This window comes from Salmo salar, chromosome ssa29 (assembly GCF_905237065.1).
Source record: "Salmo salar chromosome ssa29, Ssal_v3.1, whole genome shotgun sequence".
NCBI lineage: Eukaryota > Metazoa > Chordata > Actinopteri > Salmoniformes > Salmonidae > Salmo > Salmo salar.
In genome coordinates this window covers 11,445,001-11,465,826 of record NC_059470.1, presented here as the reverse complement: position 1 = coordinate 11,465,826, position 20,826 = coordinate 11,445,001, and the positions used below count along the sequence as shown (strand labels likewise).

The following is a 20,826-nucleotide window of genomic DNA, read 5'->3' as shown; positions in this document are numbered from 1 at the left end:
GATGCATAGGGTATCCAGTTTATTTTGTTTTTTTCCCCCATTTATTTAACGAGGTCAGTTAAGAACATATTTTTATTTTACTATGACGGCCTACCCCATCCAAACCCTCCCCTAACCCGGATGACATGACGCTGGGCCAATTGTGTGCCGCCCTATGGGACTCCCGATCACAGCCAGTTATGATACAGCCCAAGATCGAACCAGGGTCTGTAGTGACGCCTCTAGCACTGAGATGCAGTTCCTTAGACCGCTGCGCCACTCGGGGGCCTTAATATAATTCATTTTCGCATCTATCTACGCGCTCTCCTCCTCTCACCTTTTTTCCTTCGCTTGTGGACTTCAGTGCACAACACATCAGCTGTCTGTGATTAGAGCTGTTGCGGTGACCATATTATCGCCACACCAGCGGTCACGAGTTACGAAGGCAGTAAAATTCCATGTGACCGTTTAGTCACGGTAATTAGGCTTCTCCAAGCTCTGATGCTGCTGATGGTCATTAGTAGCCTACAAAACTTGCTAACTGCCTGGTACTTAGCACTCTACTGTCCCTCTAATCACCCTGACATCAATGCAAATGTATTCAAAAATCTAATCAAACACTTCATGAGAGCCCATGAGCTCATGTTGCGCAACATTTCAATAGGCTATGCAATTGTGTGAGAAAACAGAGTGATGGCCTCTACTAAAAAGAGGAGAATCCCATTAGTTTTCTATAGGCTATGCCTACTATATTTATTTCTCAACTTTCCTAATTTTAAGCACATCGCTTATATTTACAACAAGAGTATAGCCTACCTGGCTGGCATTAAAATACGGGGAAAAGCGTCCTCCATTCGCTATTTAAGAGCATAGATTTAAAAAAAATCCCCCGCTGACCCTATTTCGATACAGGTGCATGACATATATTATTTAGTATATGTAAAGACAAGATTAAATCAATAATAGTCTGATATGTGACAATATTAGCCTGTCACTTGTGAATTATATATTATAACTTGAGAAGCATAAGAAACAATGCCTTTTTTGAATCATAGTCGCACACCTCATTTAGCCCAGCCCATAGGCCTATATGTTTAAATAAGGTTTGTATTACAACTAAAGTGGCCAAATAACTTTTAAGCATATTAATCCACTTTACAAGGGCTGTAGAGCCTAACTGGCAGGTTTGTTCAGTTGTATTCTTCATACTATTAAGTAATGCCACGGAATTCTAAGCAAATTTTGTCTGCTAAATGAACTAGTGTAGCCCACAGCCATTCGGCATGGCCAGATCAGGACCTAACATAAGGACAACTCAGAGTATGCTATTCTGTCCTTTTGAAATAGACTACATTTTCTTCACATCCTGCTTCTTTAGAACAGTTTAAAATAAGAAATGTATTTATTGTGAAGGTGTAGGCTATATTACATGGATTTATTATACTTTTTATTATGTGAATGTTCCAAAGATCTGCATCAGTGGCTTGTAGGCTATGTGTGGAAGCCAGGCGATGCTAAATGTGTTTATGCAAAAGAACGTTAAATTACCGTGAGACTGACAGTTATTTGCTTGACAGTCACCAGCTGTCTAAATTTCGTGACTGCCACAGCCCTATCTGTCACCAGGCGAAAAAACCTTTCCATGCCAAACCTTCATATCATGACCACTAACCGCTACACACAGCCTTCATTGTTGTCACGTCATAGTCAACATACGGTATATACTAGAACTAACAACGTCAGTCAATCCGCTATAATCATGCAGTACAGTGTAGTCAGCATCAAGCAGTTTAGCAGTTACACCAGTGAGCCCCGGTGGCAATGCATTTATAAAACCAAAAGCTTAACTTGATTTGGAAGAGTTCCGGTGTTGGATAGCCATAGCCAGCTAGCTAACATAGCATCCCTCACTGTTTAAGCCGGGTGTTTGAGTCGGCTAAACGAGATAGCTGCATTTGATGCTAGCTAAGTAAGTGAAAGGGAAAAGAAATATACTACGAAATATAGCTAGCTCTCTCTTGCTTTTCCTTAATTTTGTAAGAAATGAATTTGTTCAAAACTGTTCAACTATTGTCTTTCTCTCTCTGATTCAACTACTCACCACATTTTATGCACTGCAGTGCTAGCTAGCTGTAGCTTATGCTCTCAGTACTAGATTCATTCTCTGTCCTTTGATTGGGTGGACAACGTCCGTTCATGCTGCAAGAGCTCTGGTAGGTTGGAGGACGTCCTCCGGAAGTTGTCATAATTACTGTGTAAGTCTATGGAATGGGGTGAGAACCATGAGCCTCCTAGGTTTTGTATTTGTTTTGTTACACCAGATATATAACCTGGTTACCAGGCGTGTTCTGTAGAGTAGGGGCTTAGGTGGTGGTCGTGGATCACTGTCCTGACGAGGCAATAGTCTCTAACACTGCCCAGCACACGCTCTGGATTATAATCTTTGGAAAGGGGGTAAAGCAGAGCAAACATAGTCACATAATCTAGTAGGATTTACCCACCAAACACGTGGTTCTCTCAATGTCTCTCTCTCTCTCTCTCTCTGGGGTGTATTCACTAGGAACCAAACAGAACCAAACAGGGAGGGACCTACCTGACTATGTCCATTAGAAACTCGTTTTCGTTGAAAAACCTTTTGCAACTGTTTGATAGGGTTTGGACTAACGATTACACCACTGGGCAATGCCAGGTGGCTGAGGAGGAGTGGTGTATCATGGGATTTGCTATAGGCCTGCTTATCCCACTTCTGACACCATGATGCGTTAAAGTTATATGGATGAGAGAGTGAGACGTGAGTCAAGTGAACATATTCAATGAGAAAATATAATGGCAACAATACTTGAACTTGACCAATACAGAATTGACACCTACGTTTGCATATAGTTTAAAGGAGAAAGTCTTTGCTATAGACCTACTCCCTGAGGTCTTCTGTGACCCTGTAGTGTAGCCTAACTCATATGGACTCTATTTGTGACGGTTGCTCCAGCCTTTTGCCCCGCTTCACACACAGTGACACAGCAGGGGTTGGTGTTCTCACGCTTTAACACATTATTTCACGTTTGAGCCCGTTTCTGCTACATGAGCTCCGAGACGATATTATCACAATTTCAAAGGCACAGAAGCACACATTGCACCGAACGCACTCAGGGGGCCTCTGATGTGTAATTATGAAAAGATGGTTTCCCAAAAGCATCTTGAGGCTAAATTCACCATTAGAACCGTAAGATGCTTTTGGGAAACTGGGCCATGGTCGTTTGAAGTTAGATGACTTCTATCACACTAACCACTACAGTCACCCAGCGGACCCCAATAAACTGAATGAAGAATGTTCAAAGTACGTGTATCCGTTTTTGTGGCCTATTGGGCATTGATCAAGCCTCTGTACGTAATCTGCGTATGGCATATTTTCAACATAGTAAAGATAATTATTTCCTGAACTTTGGTTTTAGGAACATGTGTTGGGCTTCAATGTACAGTAAGTTTGAGTCTTTACCCTTCCTCTCCTCAAAGTGTAACCTCTTCAAGGCATAGCCGAACACATGTAAACTCTCAGGATCACACACTCACACAGAAATTAAAAGCTGCTGCAGCTGCTTTTGGTGGATTCTGGAATTTTCAGGCCTGCCCTGTTGGCCAGAGTTCTTACTTCCTAACTGGCTATGTGTGTTTGTTCAGGCTATGTATGTGTGTGTGGGAGGGGTTTGGGGGTGGGGGCTTGTTTTGGGGGGCTGGAGAACGGTCGCAGCTCACTGAAGGAGTGTTTTCCCAGCGTGGGAAAGAAGAGGCTCGTCTCTCTTTCAGCCGGTATAGGACAGGACTGGGCCATACAAGGGCTGAAACTCCAAATGCCAAACTCCAAACTTCAAACTTTTTGTGGGTTACTTTACTGTAGTCTATGTAGTTTCAGTGTGTTTTACTGAAAGGAGCCAAGGAGTGCTGCAGTAGTAGGAGTTCTCTGTGCTGGGACTGGGAGGAGATGGGCAGTAGCTGAGGAATATTTCTCCCGGACCGGGCAGAGCAGGGGCAACAGCAAAGCCGGGTAGGGCAGATATGTATCTCTCGGGCAGTGAGGAGTCTGACTTGGTGAGTAGACACAACATCACGGACACATACTGTAAACATACTTAGCCTACACATTATGAGGCTATCTATCTGTATGCTGCACAGATTCAGTAGTAGTTATCTCATTCTCTCTTGTTCTTTCTCACTCTCCGCTCTGAACAATGTAGAAGAGTTCTGGAATCTTGAAGAATTTTGTTTTTACACCAAATTCCAAAGAGCATAATCTTGGGCTTCCTATTTTGTCTCCTTAGAACTTTTCCTGGAAGTCAGTGTGTTGCTCGAGAGTGTCGCGGCTCTGGCTCTTATGTAGCGTGCCTACAGGGGTAATTTTAGGGGTAGCGGATTATTTGGGCATCTTGTCTGAATTTGCGACTGGAGGTTACTAGCCTGAAGTGGAAAGCTGCGACAGTTGTTAACGGCTCATGTGACGTTAGGAAAATAAACACCGGGGACATGAGAAATGCCTGGTCCTCTGGTTAAAGAGACTGTTTAGTTAGTGAACACATAGCATTTACAAGGCCCACTTTCTTTAGCCATGGCTATTCAGAACTCGTTTTTTTCTCTGCCTTTGCTTATCTGCCTCTGTCCGACTGTAAAGATCTTTGTATCATATAACTTCTAACTCAAGGCTATTTATTTGATGGAGGCTATGCAAGCAACATAATTTGATTTAAAACATGAACTGACCATTTCAAGGTTTACTACATAGTTTTCTGTGCATTTTTTTTGTTAACATTCTAGTTCATTTAGCTACCTCTTTTTTTGAACCCCTTTAAAGGGATACTTCGGGATTTGCTGATTTTGGGTAATATTCTACTTACCCTAGAGTCAGATAAACTCATTGATACCATTTTTATGTCTCTGCATGCAGTTTGAAGGAAGTTGAAGGTAGCATATCGTTAGCTTAGCGCAATTGCTGAAAGTCAATGGGCAGGTACTAGCCAGCTCCTGTCAAAAGCAGCGAAGTAAACCTTCTAACTACTCTAAAGCTGAGTGACTAGCACTTTGTACCCTAAGTATTCTTTACAAGTAAATATTAAACTTGTTTTTAAACCATTCCTTTTTTCTTTTTTCCCCACCAAACTATGCATTTCAGTCAACCGCTGTGACGTTGGGCACATTGGATGCAAGAATAGGTTGTGCGGTAGTGTAAACACAGTTGGCCAGCTGAGACAGCAGGACAGCGGCTGTTTTGAACGAGTACGCTAGATATCAAGTAAGCAAACTGTGGGAAGAGTACAACAACAGACTGTCATTGCAAAATGAAAATCACTGTAGTTATCATAAAACGACCACTACAATCACAGTGCAGTTATCACAAAACTACCACTAACCGGTCCCGAACATCATCATAAAGGGAAAAATGTGAATTAAACAAATACCTAATGCAACAATGCAGTAAAGTTAGGAGGAGATATGCACCTTTAAATGTATTTGTCACGGATATAAAGCGCTCCGCATGTCATCCTTTGCCAACAGTAAAAAAAAAGACGGGAAAGCGACAGCAGCAAAATCCTGTATGGCAATACTTTAAGATGTTAAATGAGAAGGTTGTGAAATGCTAACTTTGCGAGGTGTAATTGAGCTACAGTGGCATTACATGTGCAATGCTGAAAGGGAGGCACCGTGAGACCCAACCCGTTGCTGGCAGCAGTTGCCCTAATGGAATATCTATAACCAGACTACAACATGTCGAAAAACCTTGATGGCCCGAATGAAGAAATTGTTCAATGATTGATCTGTAAGTAGTCCTACAAAGCGCGAGCTCTCAAATACCATACGCGGCGCAACAGATTGTTGGACTTCTATGAACGTGCTGTCGTACATCACTGCAACTACACATCACATTGATGAGAAGTGGGACATGAAGTCCTATGTACTACAGAGAATTGAGAACACAGAAGAGAGGCACACAGCAGAAAAAAACTAAAACTGCATCATTTTTTATTTAACTAGGCAAATCAGTTAAGAACAAATTCTTATTTACAATGACGGCCTACCCCGGCCAAACCCAGGCAACACTGGGCCAATTGTGCGCTGCCCTATGGGACTCACAGCCGGATGGGATGCAGCCTAGATTTGAACCAGGGACTGCAGTGATGCCTCTTGCACTGAGATGCAGTGCCTATAGACCGCTGCGCCACTCAGGAACCATTAACTGAGATGCAGTGCCTATAGACCGCTGCGCCACTCAGGAACCATTAACTGAGATGCAGTGCCTATAGACCGCTGCGCCACTCAGGAACCATTAACTGAGATGCAGTGCCTATAGACCGCTGCGCCACTCAGGAACCATTAACTGAGATGCAGTGCCTATAGACCGCTGCGCCACTCAGGAACCATTAACTGAGATGCAGTGCCTATAGACCGCTGCGCCACTCAGGAACCATTAACTGAGATGCAGTGCCTATAGACCGCTGCGCCACTCAGGAACCATTAACTGAGGTGAGCGCTGTCTGGTGGGGTTTCTACTAGATAAAATGTATGGACATTTAGGGTTAGGCACAAGGTTAGCATTGTGGTTTACCACATTTTAAGAAAATTAATTGTAGAAATAGGCAGGGTAAATGACTTTGTAGGCTGTGGTAACTAGTGATGACCATCTGGTAGGTAGCCAGGTCTGCGGTAGATTGAACTGCATTGCCCCTTAGAGGTCATATGCAGGACCATATCTGAATTGTGAATTCACGTCATTTTCTGTCCGTAAAAAAAAAGGGGGAAAAAAGACGTTTAAACGTTAAGAACATTTGTCACATCCCTAATGTAAGCGTGTGTGAACGAGAGCTTGTGTGTGTGTGTGTGTGTGTGTGTGTGTGTGTGTGTGTGCGTGCGTCGCGCCTTAGGAATATCTATACATGCATGTGTGTTGTGTGTGTGTTAAATGGTGTTTAATGTGTGAGACTGAGTAGACAGTGCTGAGATCTGAGCCCTCTGTGTGTTAATGGCAGTCAGAATGAGATGACTGTCATGAGCTATCCTCACTCCAATAACACATCCTACTTCAAACAGTAGCCTCACACGCAGGAGCATCCTAAATGGCACCCTATTCCCTATTTGGTGCACTACTTTTTACCAGAGCCCTATGGGCTCACTATAAAGGTACTGGAGTGCCATTTGGGGTGCAGACATTATCTTCTTCACACCTAATTAACTCTGTCCATGTGAAAGGTTGGCCTTAAAGAGGAACTGACAACGTTTTAACTACTTTGCCGATATGAAACAGACAATCAGAATATCAGTGAAAAGTAGGTTCTATTTGACTCAAGATTCCATGAAACTCGACCAAAACAATGGAAATGCCATGGAAACGCGTGCGGGGAAAGATCCTGAATCTCCTCATTGCCCCCCAGCAAAATTATCCTATATTTAGGCTGTTGTTTATATGTGTATTTCACACCATGTTGAGGTGTATAATGCGTGTATGGATGTCAACCACAATACATGTTCATGTCATCTTCACCAATCAACTTTGACTACCACCACCGATTTCTGTATGCTAGCTATGCTATCAGCTTATAGGAATGGGAGTCATCATTTAGCAGTTACTTCTTCCAAACCTGAAAAGGGACAACTTCTGTTTTGCATCGAAAACCGTCAAATATATCCAAAAGGGGGCTTTATGCCGCTTTCAAAACAACTGGGAACTCTGAAATCTCCGACTTCCGAATTCAATGTGTTCAAGAATACTGGGAACTCGGTAAAAACTAGCGCCGACTGGGATTTTTTGGGGAACGGTCATCCTACTCGGAATTCCAAGCCAGAAACTCGGGCATCTTTCTTGAGGTCTGGCTTTCCAACCTGAAGATCACTGATGTCATAAAACATTTTTTAGTCCCAGGTTGTCTTGAAAGCACCTCAAGTAATCACATTGTGGGCCTGTTACAATGCATCGATCATGACATATTTTATGAATGTCCACTTTGTTAGATCAGATTTGTTGAATGTGCGCCAATCCAACATTCTTCTATCTCCTACGTTCTGTTTTCCATGTATTGAACTGGATGCAGTTCAATACATGATTAATATAATTCACCAATACAATTCTTGGTTGTCCAACGAATATTGCTATCATGATGTAAATCACAGCTGGCCAGGTACAATATTTTGGACAAAAACTGACAAATGTCAAAGACTGGGAATGTCAGTACAATCAAACTAGCCAGGGCAATGATTACAAGTCAGTCATAACGTGGCTAATAGGTTAGCTTATATATTTATTTAGCTAGCTTAAAAGCACAGAACTTACGTTGGACGAGTGGGTGAGTGGCCGACTTTTTCACCCCATATCTTTTTACGGTGGCTACAGCCAGAGATGTAGGTCATGTGTCATTTGGTTAGCGAGCAAGAAATGTGAATCACTTCGCTAGCTAGCTATGCTGAACTTGAATGACTGTTATCCACAGTTAGCATATGGGGCTCCCGAGTGGCGCAGCGGTGTAAGGCACTGCATCTCATTGGAGTCACTACAGACCCTCTTACGATTCCAGGCTGCATCACAACTGGCTGTGATTGGGAGTCCCATAGGGCGGCGCACAATTGGCCTAGTGTCGTTCTGGTTAGGGTTTGGCCAGGGTAGGTTGTCATTGTAAATAAGAATTTGTTCTTAACTGACTTGCCTAATTAAAAAAATTAAAATAATATTGCTTAGTTGTCAATCAAATGTATTTTCTATTGATCAACTGGGCAGGCAGCAAGGGGATTAGGACAGTCATACATTGGCAGGCAAGCTGCAGAAGGGTGAGCAGGCTACTGTTCAGTTTAATTTTGACAGCCAACTACAAGTTTTTAAAAAGTTTGAGAAGGTTTACCTACTGTTCCCTCGTTAGATTTTAGTTCATCTTGCTCTGGTTAATATTAGTTGTTCACCCACGACTGCGTGGCCAAACACGACTCCAACACCATCATTAAGTTTGCTGACGACACAACAGTGGTAGGCCTGATTACCGACAACGATGAGACAGCCTATAGGGAGGAGGTCGGAGACCTTGCCGTGTCTTGCCAGGACAACAATCTCTCCCTCAATGTGAGCAAGACAAAGGAGCTGATCGTGGACTACAGGAAAAGGCGGGCCGAACAGGCCCCCATTAACATCGACGGGGCTGTAGTGGACCGGGTCGAGAGTTTCAAGTTCCTTGGTGTCCACATCCCCAACGAACTAACATGGTCCAACCACACCAAGACAGTCGTGAAGAGGGCACAGCAACACCTTTTCCCCATCAGGAGACTAAAAAGATTTGGCATGGGTCCCCAGACCCTCAAAAAGTTCTACAGCTGCACCATCGAGAGCATCCTGACGGTTGCATCACCGCCTGGTATGGCAACTGCTCGGCGCTACAGAGGGTAGTGTATACAGCCCAGTACATCACTGGGGCCAAGCATCCTGCCATTCAGGACCTATATACTAGGCGTGTCAGAGGAAAGCCCCAAAAATTGTCAGACTCCAGTCACCCAAGTCATAGACTATTCTCTCTGCTACCGCACAGCAAGCGGTACCGCCAAGTCTAGGACTAAAAGGCTCTTTAACAGCTTCTACCCCCAAGCCATAAGACTGCTGAACAATTAATCAAATGGCCACCCAGACTATTTACATTGATCCCCCCATTTGTTTTTACACTGCTGCACTCGCTGTTTATTATCTATGCATACTTACATGTACAAATTACCTCGACTAACCTGTACGCCCACACAATGACTTGGTACCAGTACCCCCTGTATATAGCCTCGTTATTGATATTTTATTGTGTTACTTTTTATAATTTTTTACTTTAGTTTATTTGGTAAATATTTTCTTAACTCTTTCTTGAACTGCATTGTTGGTTAAGGGCTTGTAAGTAAGCATTTCACGGTAAGGTTGTACACCTGTTTGATTCGGCGCATGTGACAAATAAAGTTTGATTTGATAGCCTACCTGTTCATGGTGGTTTGATCAATAGGACTGTGAAGTTCCCAATTGTGGTATTTACAGTTGAAGTCGGAAGTTTTCTGGAATGTTCCATCATTTTCTGGAATGTTTCAAGCTGTTTAAAGTCACAGTCAACTTAGTGTATGTGAACTTCTGACCCACTGGAATTGTAATGCAGTGAATTATAAGTGAAATAATCTGTCTGTAAACAATTGTTGGAAAAATGACTTGTGTCATCACAAAGTAGATGTCCTAACCAACTTGCCAAAACTATAGTTTGTTAACAAGAAATTTGTGGAGTGGTTGAAAAGTGAGTTTTAATGACTCCAACCTAAGTGTATGTAAACTTCCGACTTCAACTGTACATATTTGTAGAAATCCATTCAGATGTATTTTGTGGGTTTTGGCGAATGCTTTCCAAGGATCTAAAGTCACACTGTTGCTACTGCCTGTAAACACACAGTCCAGTTCAAAGTGAATGATGGCAGGCCCATGTGCCAAATGGCTTATTTGCATATAGGCCTACTGTAGCTCTGATAGTCTATGGCACACCGGTCTGTGTAGAGTCCAGTCCTAGATAAGACTGACACGTTTTTATTAGGTTTTATTTACTGCAGTGTCTATTAATTGTCCAAACGCACGGCTGCTTTCCCACTCTGTATTGCTATAGAATTTTCACAAAGGCCTTACTCTACGTCATTCCCAAACATTCTATGAAAGTATGAAAACGTGAAAATGACCATATTTAAGTGCTCGCCTTGTCAGAAAATGTGAAGAAATGTGTTATATTCTTCCTCTGGGTGTAAATTAACAGATTTTTAATACGGTTTCATGTTTCTAAAACACTGTCAGTTCCACTTTAAAGGGCTTCACTGACACTGGATCATCATTAGAAATCTACGGCATTTTTGAGCCACTTTGTTTTGTGTGTGTGTGTCTTAGAGGTCTTCACGGATCCACCTGTACCCGAATACCCGAGACACGATCTGGGACCCGAGCGGGTCCGGATCCAAAAATAATGTCACAGGTCTGGGTTGGATCTAATCTGATTGTCACAGGTCTCTGGCATGTGTAAATATAACTTACTTGTTCAGGAAGGACCCATTACATTTAAGTCATTTAGCAGACACTCTTATCCAGAGAAACTTACAGTAGTGAGTGCATACATTTCATACATTTTTTAGTACTGGCCCCCCATGGGAATCAAACCCACAACCCTGGCATTGCACACACCATACTGGCATTGCAAACACCATGCTCTACCAACTGAGCCGCAGGGAAGACCAGGAAGACCCATATAGATCCGACTGTGACTACTGCAGTAGAGAGAGAGAGAAATTTTATAATTTATGCTGCTGCTCTTTGCTTTTCACGAGAGTGGTGCGTGAAGCTTGTTGTCGTTGTTGACCAATCATAAGTCATCAAAGCGGCAATGGGTTACAGTTATAGAGCCTCCTTGTGGGGCAAAGGTTAGAAGATATCAAATCAATGGAAGATGGAATTAAAATGAAGGAATTAAAAGTTAAAGGAGGCTGCAACGACCAAGAGCCAACAGGTTGGCTGCTACTTTATATTCTGAATGGAGTTGTGTTGTTTGTAACTGTGTAGGATGAGAAAGCATTCACATCCTCAATTAGCCTAGCTAGCTAGCTTCTCCCGGGTTTGATTCAGTCAAAATAGGTACTTTGTAATCATATTGAATGATTATTAACATATCTATGGCAGCTATTAGTCTACTATAGCTCAAATTGGCTTTGGTTGGTTGCGGTCTCTCGTCTCTCTCTCCCTCCCTGTTCCCATGTCACTCGCTCACACTCACATTAGCCTAGACACACAGCACGGCCCCTGCTCTCTACCTCCTCTCCCTCACGCTTTGTCAGCTCTGGTTAATAAAGTAGCATAAAGATGTACTTCTCTGTTGCTTCCCTCACTTGGATCGGACCGGGTTTGGATCCGACCAGGTCTATACGGAACGGGTCTCTATATTGTAAAATATATTTATGCATATCGGGTCCGGATAGGAAAGCCCAGATCCATTTCGGAACCTTTTGAATCCGTGAAGTCCTCTAGCGTGTCCGTCTGTCTGTCTGTGTGTGTGGATATCTCTGTGTCTGTATCAGTCTGTCCTTATGAGTCTGTGATTGTGTGTCTGTGACAGATGCTGTTGTCTATCTCCTTGCTCCCCAGTTGACTCATTTGGGGGTGTGAGAGAGAGCTGGAGACAGACAGCCCAGCAAACCGGGAATGTTCCCAGGACATTAGCTAACATTCCCATTAAGTTCTAGTTAGGGTTTTATCTAACATTAGGATGTTAACATCCAAAAAACATTCAAATAATGTTTTTGATAACAAAATGTGTTATTTGTGTTATTGTTCTCCTAACATTTACCAAATTGTTGTGCACAACATCTGTAACAACCACCACAGAACATTCCACTGTGATTCTTATTAGGTTTCCAGGTAATGTAATAACAAAATGTCTTCTGGGAACGTTTTTGCAAAATCTGGCAAAGGTTTTATACAAACATTGTATAATCATCAGCACACGTTTGGGGCAACCTAATCAATGTTCTGGGAACATTCACGGAACCAATTTTGGTTTGCTGGGAGACTACCTGACCAGCTGTCTCCTCCCAATCGTCTGCTGTTTGCTGTTCCAGTCATACTAGCCTGCAAATACCAATGACACATACTGACACATGTATAGAAATACTTTTTATTTGTATTTATGCACATGGGGGGGACAGAAGAGAGGGATATCGCATAGAAAGTGAGTAGCAGAACAGGGGATAAAACCGTTACGGCTAGCACTACCTCTAGACAAGCCCCCCCCCCCCCAGCACATCTAGACAAGCACATCTATACATCTATACTCTGTTTACAAAGCTGGATTTAAAGTATCTGTATGATTTTATCATGGACAGGTCTTTGTAGTTCTTACTGTAACAGGAGGTGGATGTGCTCTGGAGTTTTATATCAACGTATTGATCTGAGTAACAACACCGAGTGACAGCCACAGAGCCAATCTCTGTGTGCGTACGTCCGTGTGAGCACCAGTCGGTGTGTGCGCGCGTGTGAGTAATCTGTCTGACTCAGCCGGTCGAGGACACATCTCTCTAAATGAAATGTAAAGTGACTGGTTCCTATTTCCTGACGCCTTAAGTGACAGAGAGCAGACTATAGTAGTTCTGATATGGACACGTATTACATTGCAGGGTTGTTACTGAACAGTACACACAACACAGCTGACTGCGGAGGAACAGAATGACCCTAGACAGCGGTACAGAGTGTAATTCACACTGAGTCCAGACTGCTAGGAGACACACTCACAGTACTGGCAGTCGTGTTAATGGGTCTGGTGTTCTGGCATTGTCTGTTGCTGCAGTTATTAAGATGGACAGGGATGGACTGGGACCAGAAAACAGCTCGTATTTGTTTTCTCGACGCCCCAATTATTATCCAAATAATGATCATTCTGCACAAAAACCCAAGTGTAGCCACTGGGCTAAATATGGACCAGCCATCTGGCATTTGCCCAAACTACCCTATGGCCAATTTGTTTCTGAGGATGGAGCTAAAAGTCTCACCAGACAGTCCTTTCATAACCAGCTCGGTGCTCATCAATCATCCACAGACGCCGCCTGCCTCCTACAACCAGCTCCTGGCACAATATTAACGATGCAATCACAATGAACAAGTGTAGCACACCCCCCATGGCCCTCTTCATAACCATATTCCATGAATCAAACCACATTCCTTCATCAGCTCCCTGCCTATTAAGGTGGGTTGATTATTGCCTCTATGGTGCCTCTAGTGTTGTGTTACTGCGTGGTGCCCTCTTCTCTCTCTTCAAAGCAGTGTGCTCCTCAGCCCCCCTCCCCCTGGCTTTTAACCATCCCTTTAACCCTATGTAGTGCACTGCTTTTGACCGGAGTCCTATGCGCTACATAGGGACTAGGGTGCCATTTGAGACACAGCCCTGCTCCCTAGGACAGTGTGGTTTGATTGACAGGCGGAGAGTCCATCACCTCAATGGGATGATGCACTTATCTAACGCACAGAGGAAGACACTTGGCATGTGGAATGCTGGGTAAACACTTTCCCTTGTTCCTCCCTGTTCCCCCTCGAGTGTCACCTTGACGTCCACGCAGCCAATCCTGCTCCCCGCTCGGCTCCCCACGCCAGAGAAGCCATTACTTCAGTACCCGACCTGCGCACTCACACTCGGACACAGATATGGAAACACGTGCGCATGAAGGAATGCAGGCACGCACACTCATTCATTCATTCTAGCAATCTCTATCTTACACACTCCCCTTTTCTTTTTTCTCCTCATTATCTCTCATTTTCTCTTTCTCTCTCCCTCTATTTCTCTCTCTCACACACACACACTTCCTCTCTGTTTACATTCATCATTCATCAGTTCGAGTGGGAAGCAGTGACAGAAGTCAAACACGTGCTCTAACAGAACATCTCTTGTCATGTCTCGCTTTGTGTGCTATTGTCTTTACGCAGTGGAAGCAGACAGTAGTCATAGTGTAATCTATGGGACGATGATTTAATAGACTTTCTGTTGCTGTGAGGGATGTGACATTGACAGGCAGGTGGCTATAAAGCAGCAGCCTTTTGTTCCAGCTCAGAATGAACACAGCAACTGTCACAAACCAACCACAGGCTCACTGTGGGTACGTCCCAAATGGCATCCTATTCCCTGAATAGTGCACTACTGTTGGTATTTGGTCAAAAGTAGTACACTATACAGAGAATAGGGTGCCATTTGGGATACAGCCTGTCTTCCTGAATGTCCACACTTGGGCAGTTCCACCAATTTGTTGCTTTTTGAGAAGTGTAACTTAAACATTCTGTCATAAAGAGAACATGTACAACTTCACAAAAACAAAGTTTTCCCATCTCAAGAGGTTAAAGTGGTAATATGTAACTACTTGGGCGACCATACCAAATTCACATATATATATGAGTTATAGATCTATCATTCTACTTGAAAGCAAGTCTAAGAAGTAGAGGTCGACCGATTATGATTTTTCGATACCGATACCAAAAAAGCCGGTGCCGATTAATCGGACGATTTTTATATATATATTTGTAATAATGACAATTACAACAATACTGTATGAACAATGAACACTTTTATTTTAACTTAATATAATACATCAATAAAATCAATTTAGTCTCAAATAAATAATGAAACATGTTCAATTTGGTTTAAATAATGCAAAAACAAGTGTTGGAGAAGAAAGTAAAGGGCAATATGTGCCATGTAAAAAAGCTAAAGTTTAAGTTCCTTGCTCAGAACATGAGAACATATGAAAGCTGGTGGTTCCTTTTAACACGAGTCTTCAATATTCCCAGGTAAGACGTTTCAGGTTGTAGTTATTATAGGACTATTTCTCTCTATACCATTTGTATTTCATATACCTTTGACTATTGGATGTTCTAATAGGTACTTTAGTATTGCCAGCCTAATCTCGGGAGTTGATAGGCTTGAAGTCATAAACTGTTCAATGCTTGAAGCATTGCGAAGAGCTGCTGGCAAACGCAGGAAAGTGCTGTTTGAATGAATGCTTACGAGCCTGCTGCTGCCTACCACCGCTCAGTCAGACTGCTCTATCAAATCATAGACTTAATTATAATATAATAACACACAGAAATACCAGCCTTAGGTCATTAATATGGTCGAATCCGGAAACTATCACTTCGAAAACAAAACGTTTATTCTTTCAGTGAAATACGGAACCGTTCCGTATTTTATCTAACGGGTGGCATCCATAAGTCTAAATATTGCTGTTACATTGCACAACCTTCAATGTTATGTCATAATTATGTAAAATTCTGGCAAATTAGTTCACAACGAGCCAGGTGGCCCAAACTGTTGCTTATACCCTGACTCTGCGTGCAATGAACGCAAGAGAAGTGACACAATTTGCCTAGTTAATATTGGCTGATAACATGAATTTCTAAATACTAAATATGCAGGTTTAAAAGATATACTTCTGTGTATTGATTTTAAGAAAGGCATTGTTTATGGTTAGGTACAGTCGTGCAATGATTGTGCTTTTTTCGCAAATGCGCTTTTGTTAAATCATCCCCCGTGTGGCGAAGTTGGCTGTCTTTGTTTGGAAGAAATGGTCTTCACACAGTTCGCAACGAGCCAGGCGGCCCAAACTGCTGCATATACGCTGACTCTGTTGCAAGAGAAGTGACACATTTTCCCTAGTTAAAATAAATTCATGTTAGCAGGCAGTATTAACTAAATATGCAGGTTTAAAAAGATACACTTGTGTATTGATTTTAAGAAAGGTGTTGATGTTTATGGTTAGGTTAGGTTAGGTACACGTTTGGTGAAGTAGGCTGTGATTCAGGGTAGCCTAGTGGTTAGAGCGTTGTACCGATAACCAAAAGGTTGCAAGTTCAAATCCCTGAGCTGACAAGGTACAAATCTGTTGTTCTGCCCCTGAACAGGCAGTTAACCCACTGTTCCTAGGCTGTCATTGAAAATAAGAATTTGTTCTTAACTGACTTGCCTAGTTAAATAAAAGTAAAATAAAAAAAAATATATGATAAATTAACAGGCACTGCATTGATTATATGCAATGCAGGACAAGCTAGATAAAGTAGTAATATCATCAACCATGTGTAGTTAACTAGTGATTATGTTAAGATTGATTGTTTTTTATAAGATAAGTTTAATGCTAGCTAGCACCTTACCTTGGCTCCTTGCTGCACTCGCATAACAGGTAGTCAGCCTGCCACGCAGTTTCCTCGTGGAGTGCAATGTAATCGGCCATAATCGGTGTACAAAAATGCAGATTATCGATTGTTATGAAAACGTGAAATCGGCCCTAATTAATCGGCCATTCCGATTAATCAGTCGACCTCTACTAAGAAGTGATAGATCTGTTCTATGTGCGCTAGTTCTATGCTTCCCATTCTTAAGTTTTGTTTTTGCGATTTTTACTTTTGGTTTTGTACACCAGCTTCAAACAGATGAAACAACATTTTGGGTTATGTAAAATATATTTCACAGCGGTTTAGATGGTACAATGGTTCTCTACACTATACTATCTTATTTTGTCACATAAACTGAAATTAGGTGAACTATTAGAGTGTTATCAACCAGGAAATGGTGAAGCGATTTCTGCATAGTGCAACTTTAAATAAATAAAAATACTATAAAGTGCCAAATAAAGTAACAGGGTTGACCATAACAGGGTTGATGACTTCATCTTAAATCAGCCATAAATCCCCTTGTGATAGAGGGAATGTAAGCTTGTTATGTGCAACAGATGGGGCAAGCTTAAAAAAAAACATGAAATTGTTGAAACATTTCAGTTTTCTACCACAGAACACCAGGAACTATTTCCAAGCTCACCTGCTTTTACTATTAAATGTTCAATGTTTCTTTTGAAAAAAATATTTCAAAAGGAATAGTTTCACCATATTAAAACCTCTTGGGGCTAGGTGGGACGCTAGCGTGCCACCCGTGGTGCACTCCATCAACAGCAGGTGCATTTCAAGAGCGGCAAATTTGAATCCAAATAAATGTCAAAATTCAAATTTTTCAAAAATACAACTATTTTACACCATTTGAAAGATAAACATCTCCTTAATCTAACCACGTTTTACGATTTCAAAAAGGTTTTACGGCGAAAGCATAAATTTTGAGTATGTTAGGACAGTACATTTACAAGAGTTGTGTGTAATGTTTTGTCAAGTCAAAGACAGGGTCACCAAAACCATAAAACCAGCTAAAATGATGCACTAACCTTTTACAATCTCCATCAGATGACACTCCTAGGACATTATGTTAGACAATGCATGCATTTTTAGTTCTATCAAGTTCATATTTATATCCAAAAACAGCGTTTTACTATGGCATTGATGTTGAGGAAATCGTTTCCCTCCAATAACCGGCAGTCAAGTCAGCGTCACAAATTAAATAATTAAAATTAGAAAACATTGGTAAAATATTATATTGTCATTTAAAGAATTATAGATTTACATCTCTTGAACTCAATCAACTTGCCAGATTTAAAAATAACCTTACTGGGAAATCACACTTTGCAATAATCTGAGCACTGCGCCCAGAAAAATACGCGTTGCAATACAGACTAGACGTCATGTTGGGGAGATCTAAAATCGAAAATACTATGTAAATAATCCATTACCTTTGATTCTCTTCATCAGATGTCACTTCCAGGTATCACAGGTCCATAACGAATGTAGTTTTGTTCAAAAAAGCTCATCATTTATGTCCAAAAATCTCAGTCTCGTTAGCACATGATGTAAGCCAGCCGGACTTCTCGTCATGAACGAGGGGAAAAAATATATTTCCGTTCGTTCAAACATGTCAAACGTTGTATAGCATAAATCATTAGGGCCTTTTTAACCAGAACATGAATAATATTCAAGGTGGACGAATGCATACTCTTTTATAACGTATTGGAACGAGGGTACCCAACATGAACTCGCGCGCCAGGTGTCTAATGGGACATCATCGTTCCATGGCTCTTGTTCGGTCAGATCTCCCTCCAGAAGACTCAAAACACTTTGTAAAGGCTGGTGACATCTAGTGGAAGCAATAGGTAGTGCCAAAATATTCCTAAGCCCCTGTGTTTTTCAATGGGATAGGTTTAAAGTCAATACAACACATCAGGTATCCACTTCCTGTCAGAAAATGTCTCAGGGTTTTGCCTGCCAAATGAGTTCTGTTATACTCACAGACACCATTCAAACAGTTTTAGAAACTTTAGAGTGTTTTCTATCCATATATAATAAGTATATGCATATTCTAGTTACTGGGTAGGATTAGTAACCAGATTAAATCGGGTACATTTTTTTTATCCAGACGTGCAAATGCTGCCCCCTAGACCCAACAGGTTAAAATGAGAATTCAGTTCACGTAACAGGGTTGAATTTAAAATGAGGTACAAGTGTAATTGAGTCACATGAAATAAATAATGATCTTCAGAAATTACTTTGTCAAAGCATAAAAGCATACAATGATGGTTAAAACTTGGAGAAATGTTGGGTTAGCTAAGTGGGTTAAAATATTCCTATAAGTCACAGAGGGTGCACGGAGGGTCAGAAATGCTGAATTCTGGCACTTTAGCAAGTCTCTATTCATATTGAAAGTCTGATTGAATTTTCCATGTGGTCTATATTAAAGGGCACTTCGTTTAGTTTAACAGGCTTTTAAAATTGATAATGGGGCACAATTTCTACTTAAAGTATCAAAGGGATGCACTAATTTCGTCTGTTGCTAGAGATTAGAAAACCACAATCTAAGAAATCTGATAATATGGACCAGAAAAAGTTCTGAGAAAGTCATCTCCATCTTCATAGTACTGCTTCTAAGAATAGGATTTACTGTAACCATAGTTAGAATTATATTTATATTGACTGCATCCAATTCAACGTTTGCAAACTCTGTTATTGCCAGGAAGGTTACAAAATTGCTCCAGTAAAATCAGTGCGTTGTTAGATTCCCACAGTGACACTTTATTCATAACATATTCATGAGCAGAAAATGTCACTTCTGCTCTTCTCTTTCTGAGGAATACCGGGAAGGCTAGATAGTCACTGACTCTCCCACTAGAGAGAAGAGGAGAGGGCAGGGGGCAGGGCTGCGACGGGAGGGTGATATAATGTGGAGAGCGAGAGAGAAAGGGAAGGTGGTTGAGAGAGGGAGAGTAGGGGGAATATAATGGGAAAAAGGGGAAGGAAGACAAGGGAAAGAGAGAGGCAGTGGGATGGGGATGTGATGGGGAAGGGAAGACAAGGGAAAGAGAGAGGCAGTGGGATGGGGATGTGATGGGGAAGGGAAGACAAGGGAAAGAGAGAGGCAGTGGGATGGGGATGTGATGGGGAAGGGAAGACAAGGATGAGAGAGAGAGAGTGTTAGTAGAGGGTCTGGGAAGGGGGGGGCAGAAGACAGAAGATAGGGGCTGGTGTGGGGAGGGGTGAACAAGGAGTGATGCCCCATGAACAATCTGCCGTACTGAGTCTCCGGTAGACTAGAGAGCATTTCAGCTTGTTATGTCATCATTAATTCATTCATCATACATCTGCATTTTTACGCTGCAAATACACCTTTTAGAATAACCACGATTGTCCAGGTAATCGCTACCGATGCTTATAGCATATATTTAATAAAACAAAAAAACAATAGGCGATTCCCCAGTGATGTGTGTACGCCCTCTACTGAAGGGAATGCTGACAGGGACCTGGGACATTGCCCTGTGACAGCCCTGTATAGCCACCCGGACGTTCGATGATTGGAATTAGCCTTAGTGATTTGTGGCGTCCTAATGCGGTGACCGCCTATGCGACCGCGACATGTAGCGACTGTTTGTGGTTTCGCAGGCAGAGCAGCCCAGAGGGATCAATAAGTCTGTTACAGCAGACCACAGGAGCACTGCCGTCCCACACACACCACACACACATACTCTCCACCCACCCCGTCTCTCCCATCTTTCTCGCCCTCTCTCTCTCTCCAAAGGGTGACCATCGTGAGCTCATCCCTGTCTGCCTCTTTTCTTTGTTCTCCGTATTCTGTTCATCTCAGTGTGGGAGTGGGTCCTCTGGTCAGCCGTGTCATGCGGCCAGAGGCTCTCTCAGTCAGACTGAGTCCATGTCAACCTCTCTCACTGCCCACTGTGCCCAGTGTTCACAGACACAAATAAGCCTGCGCAGAAAGCCCCTTGCTCTGGGCAGTGGGCACCCAGCTCCACATGGGAGACATCTGTGCCACGCTCTGGAGGGTAGCGACAACTCCCGTCACTCTAGCTCACCCCTCCATCAGACAATGTTCAAGCCACGTGTGACCGTGTGACACATAATACCCTGGTTTTAAGGTCCCTTCA

General features: G+C 42.3%; 1 protein-coding gene across 6 annotated transcripts in view; it reads left to right on the top strand.

Moving 5' to 3' along the window:
* cacnb2a (calcium channel, voltage-dependent, beta 2a) overlaps positions 1 to 20,826 on the top strand; it is a 111,681-nt gene that overhangs the window by 43,781 nt on the left and 47,074 nt on the right. Inside the window, exon 1 of one of the 6 annotated variants that reach the window (XM_014180611.2) lies at positions 3,736 to 4,062. Within the exon in view, the coding sequence (XP_014036086.1) occupies positions 4,030 to 4,062 (33 nt within the window). The 5' untranslated portion in view covers positions 3,736 to 4,029. 6 annotated transcript variants of the gene reach the window in all.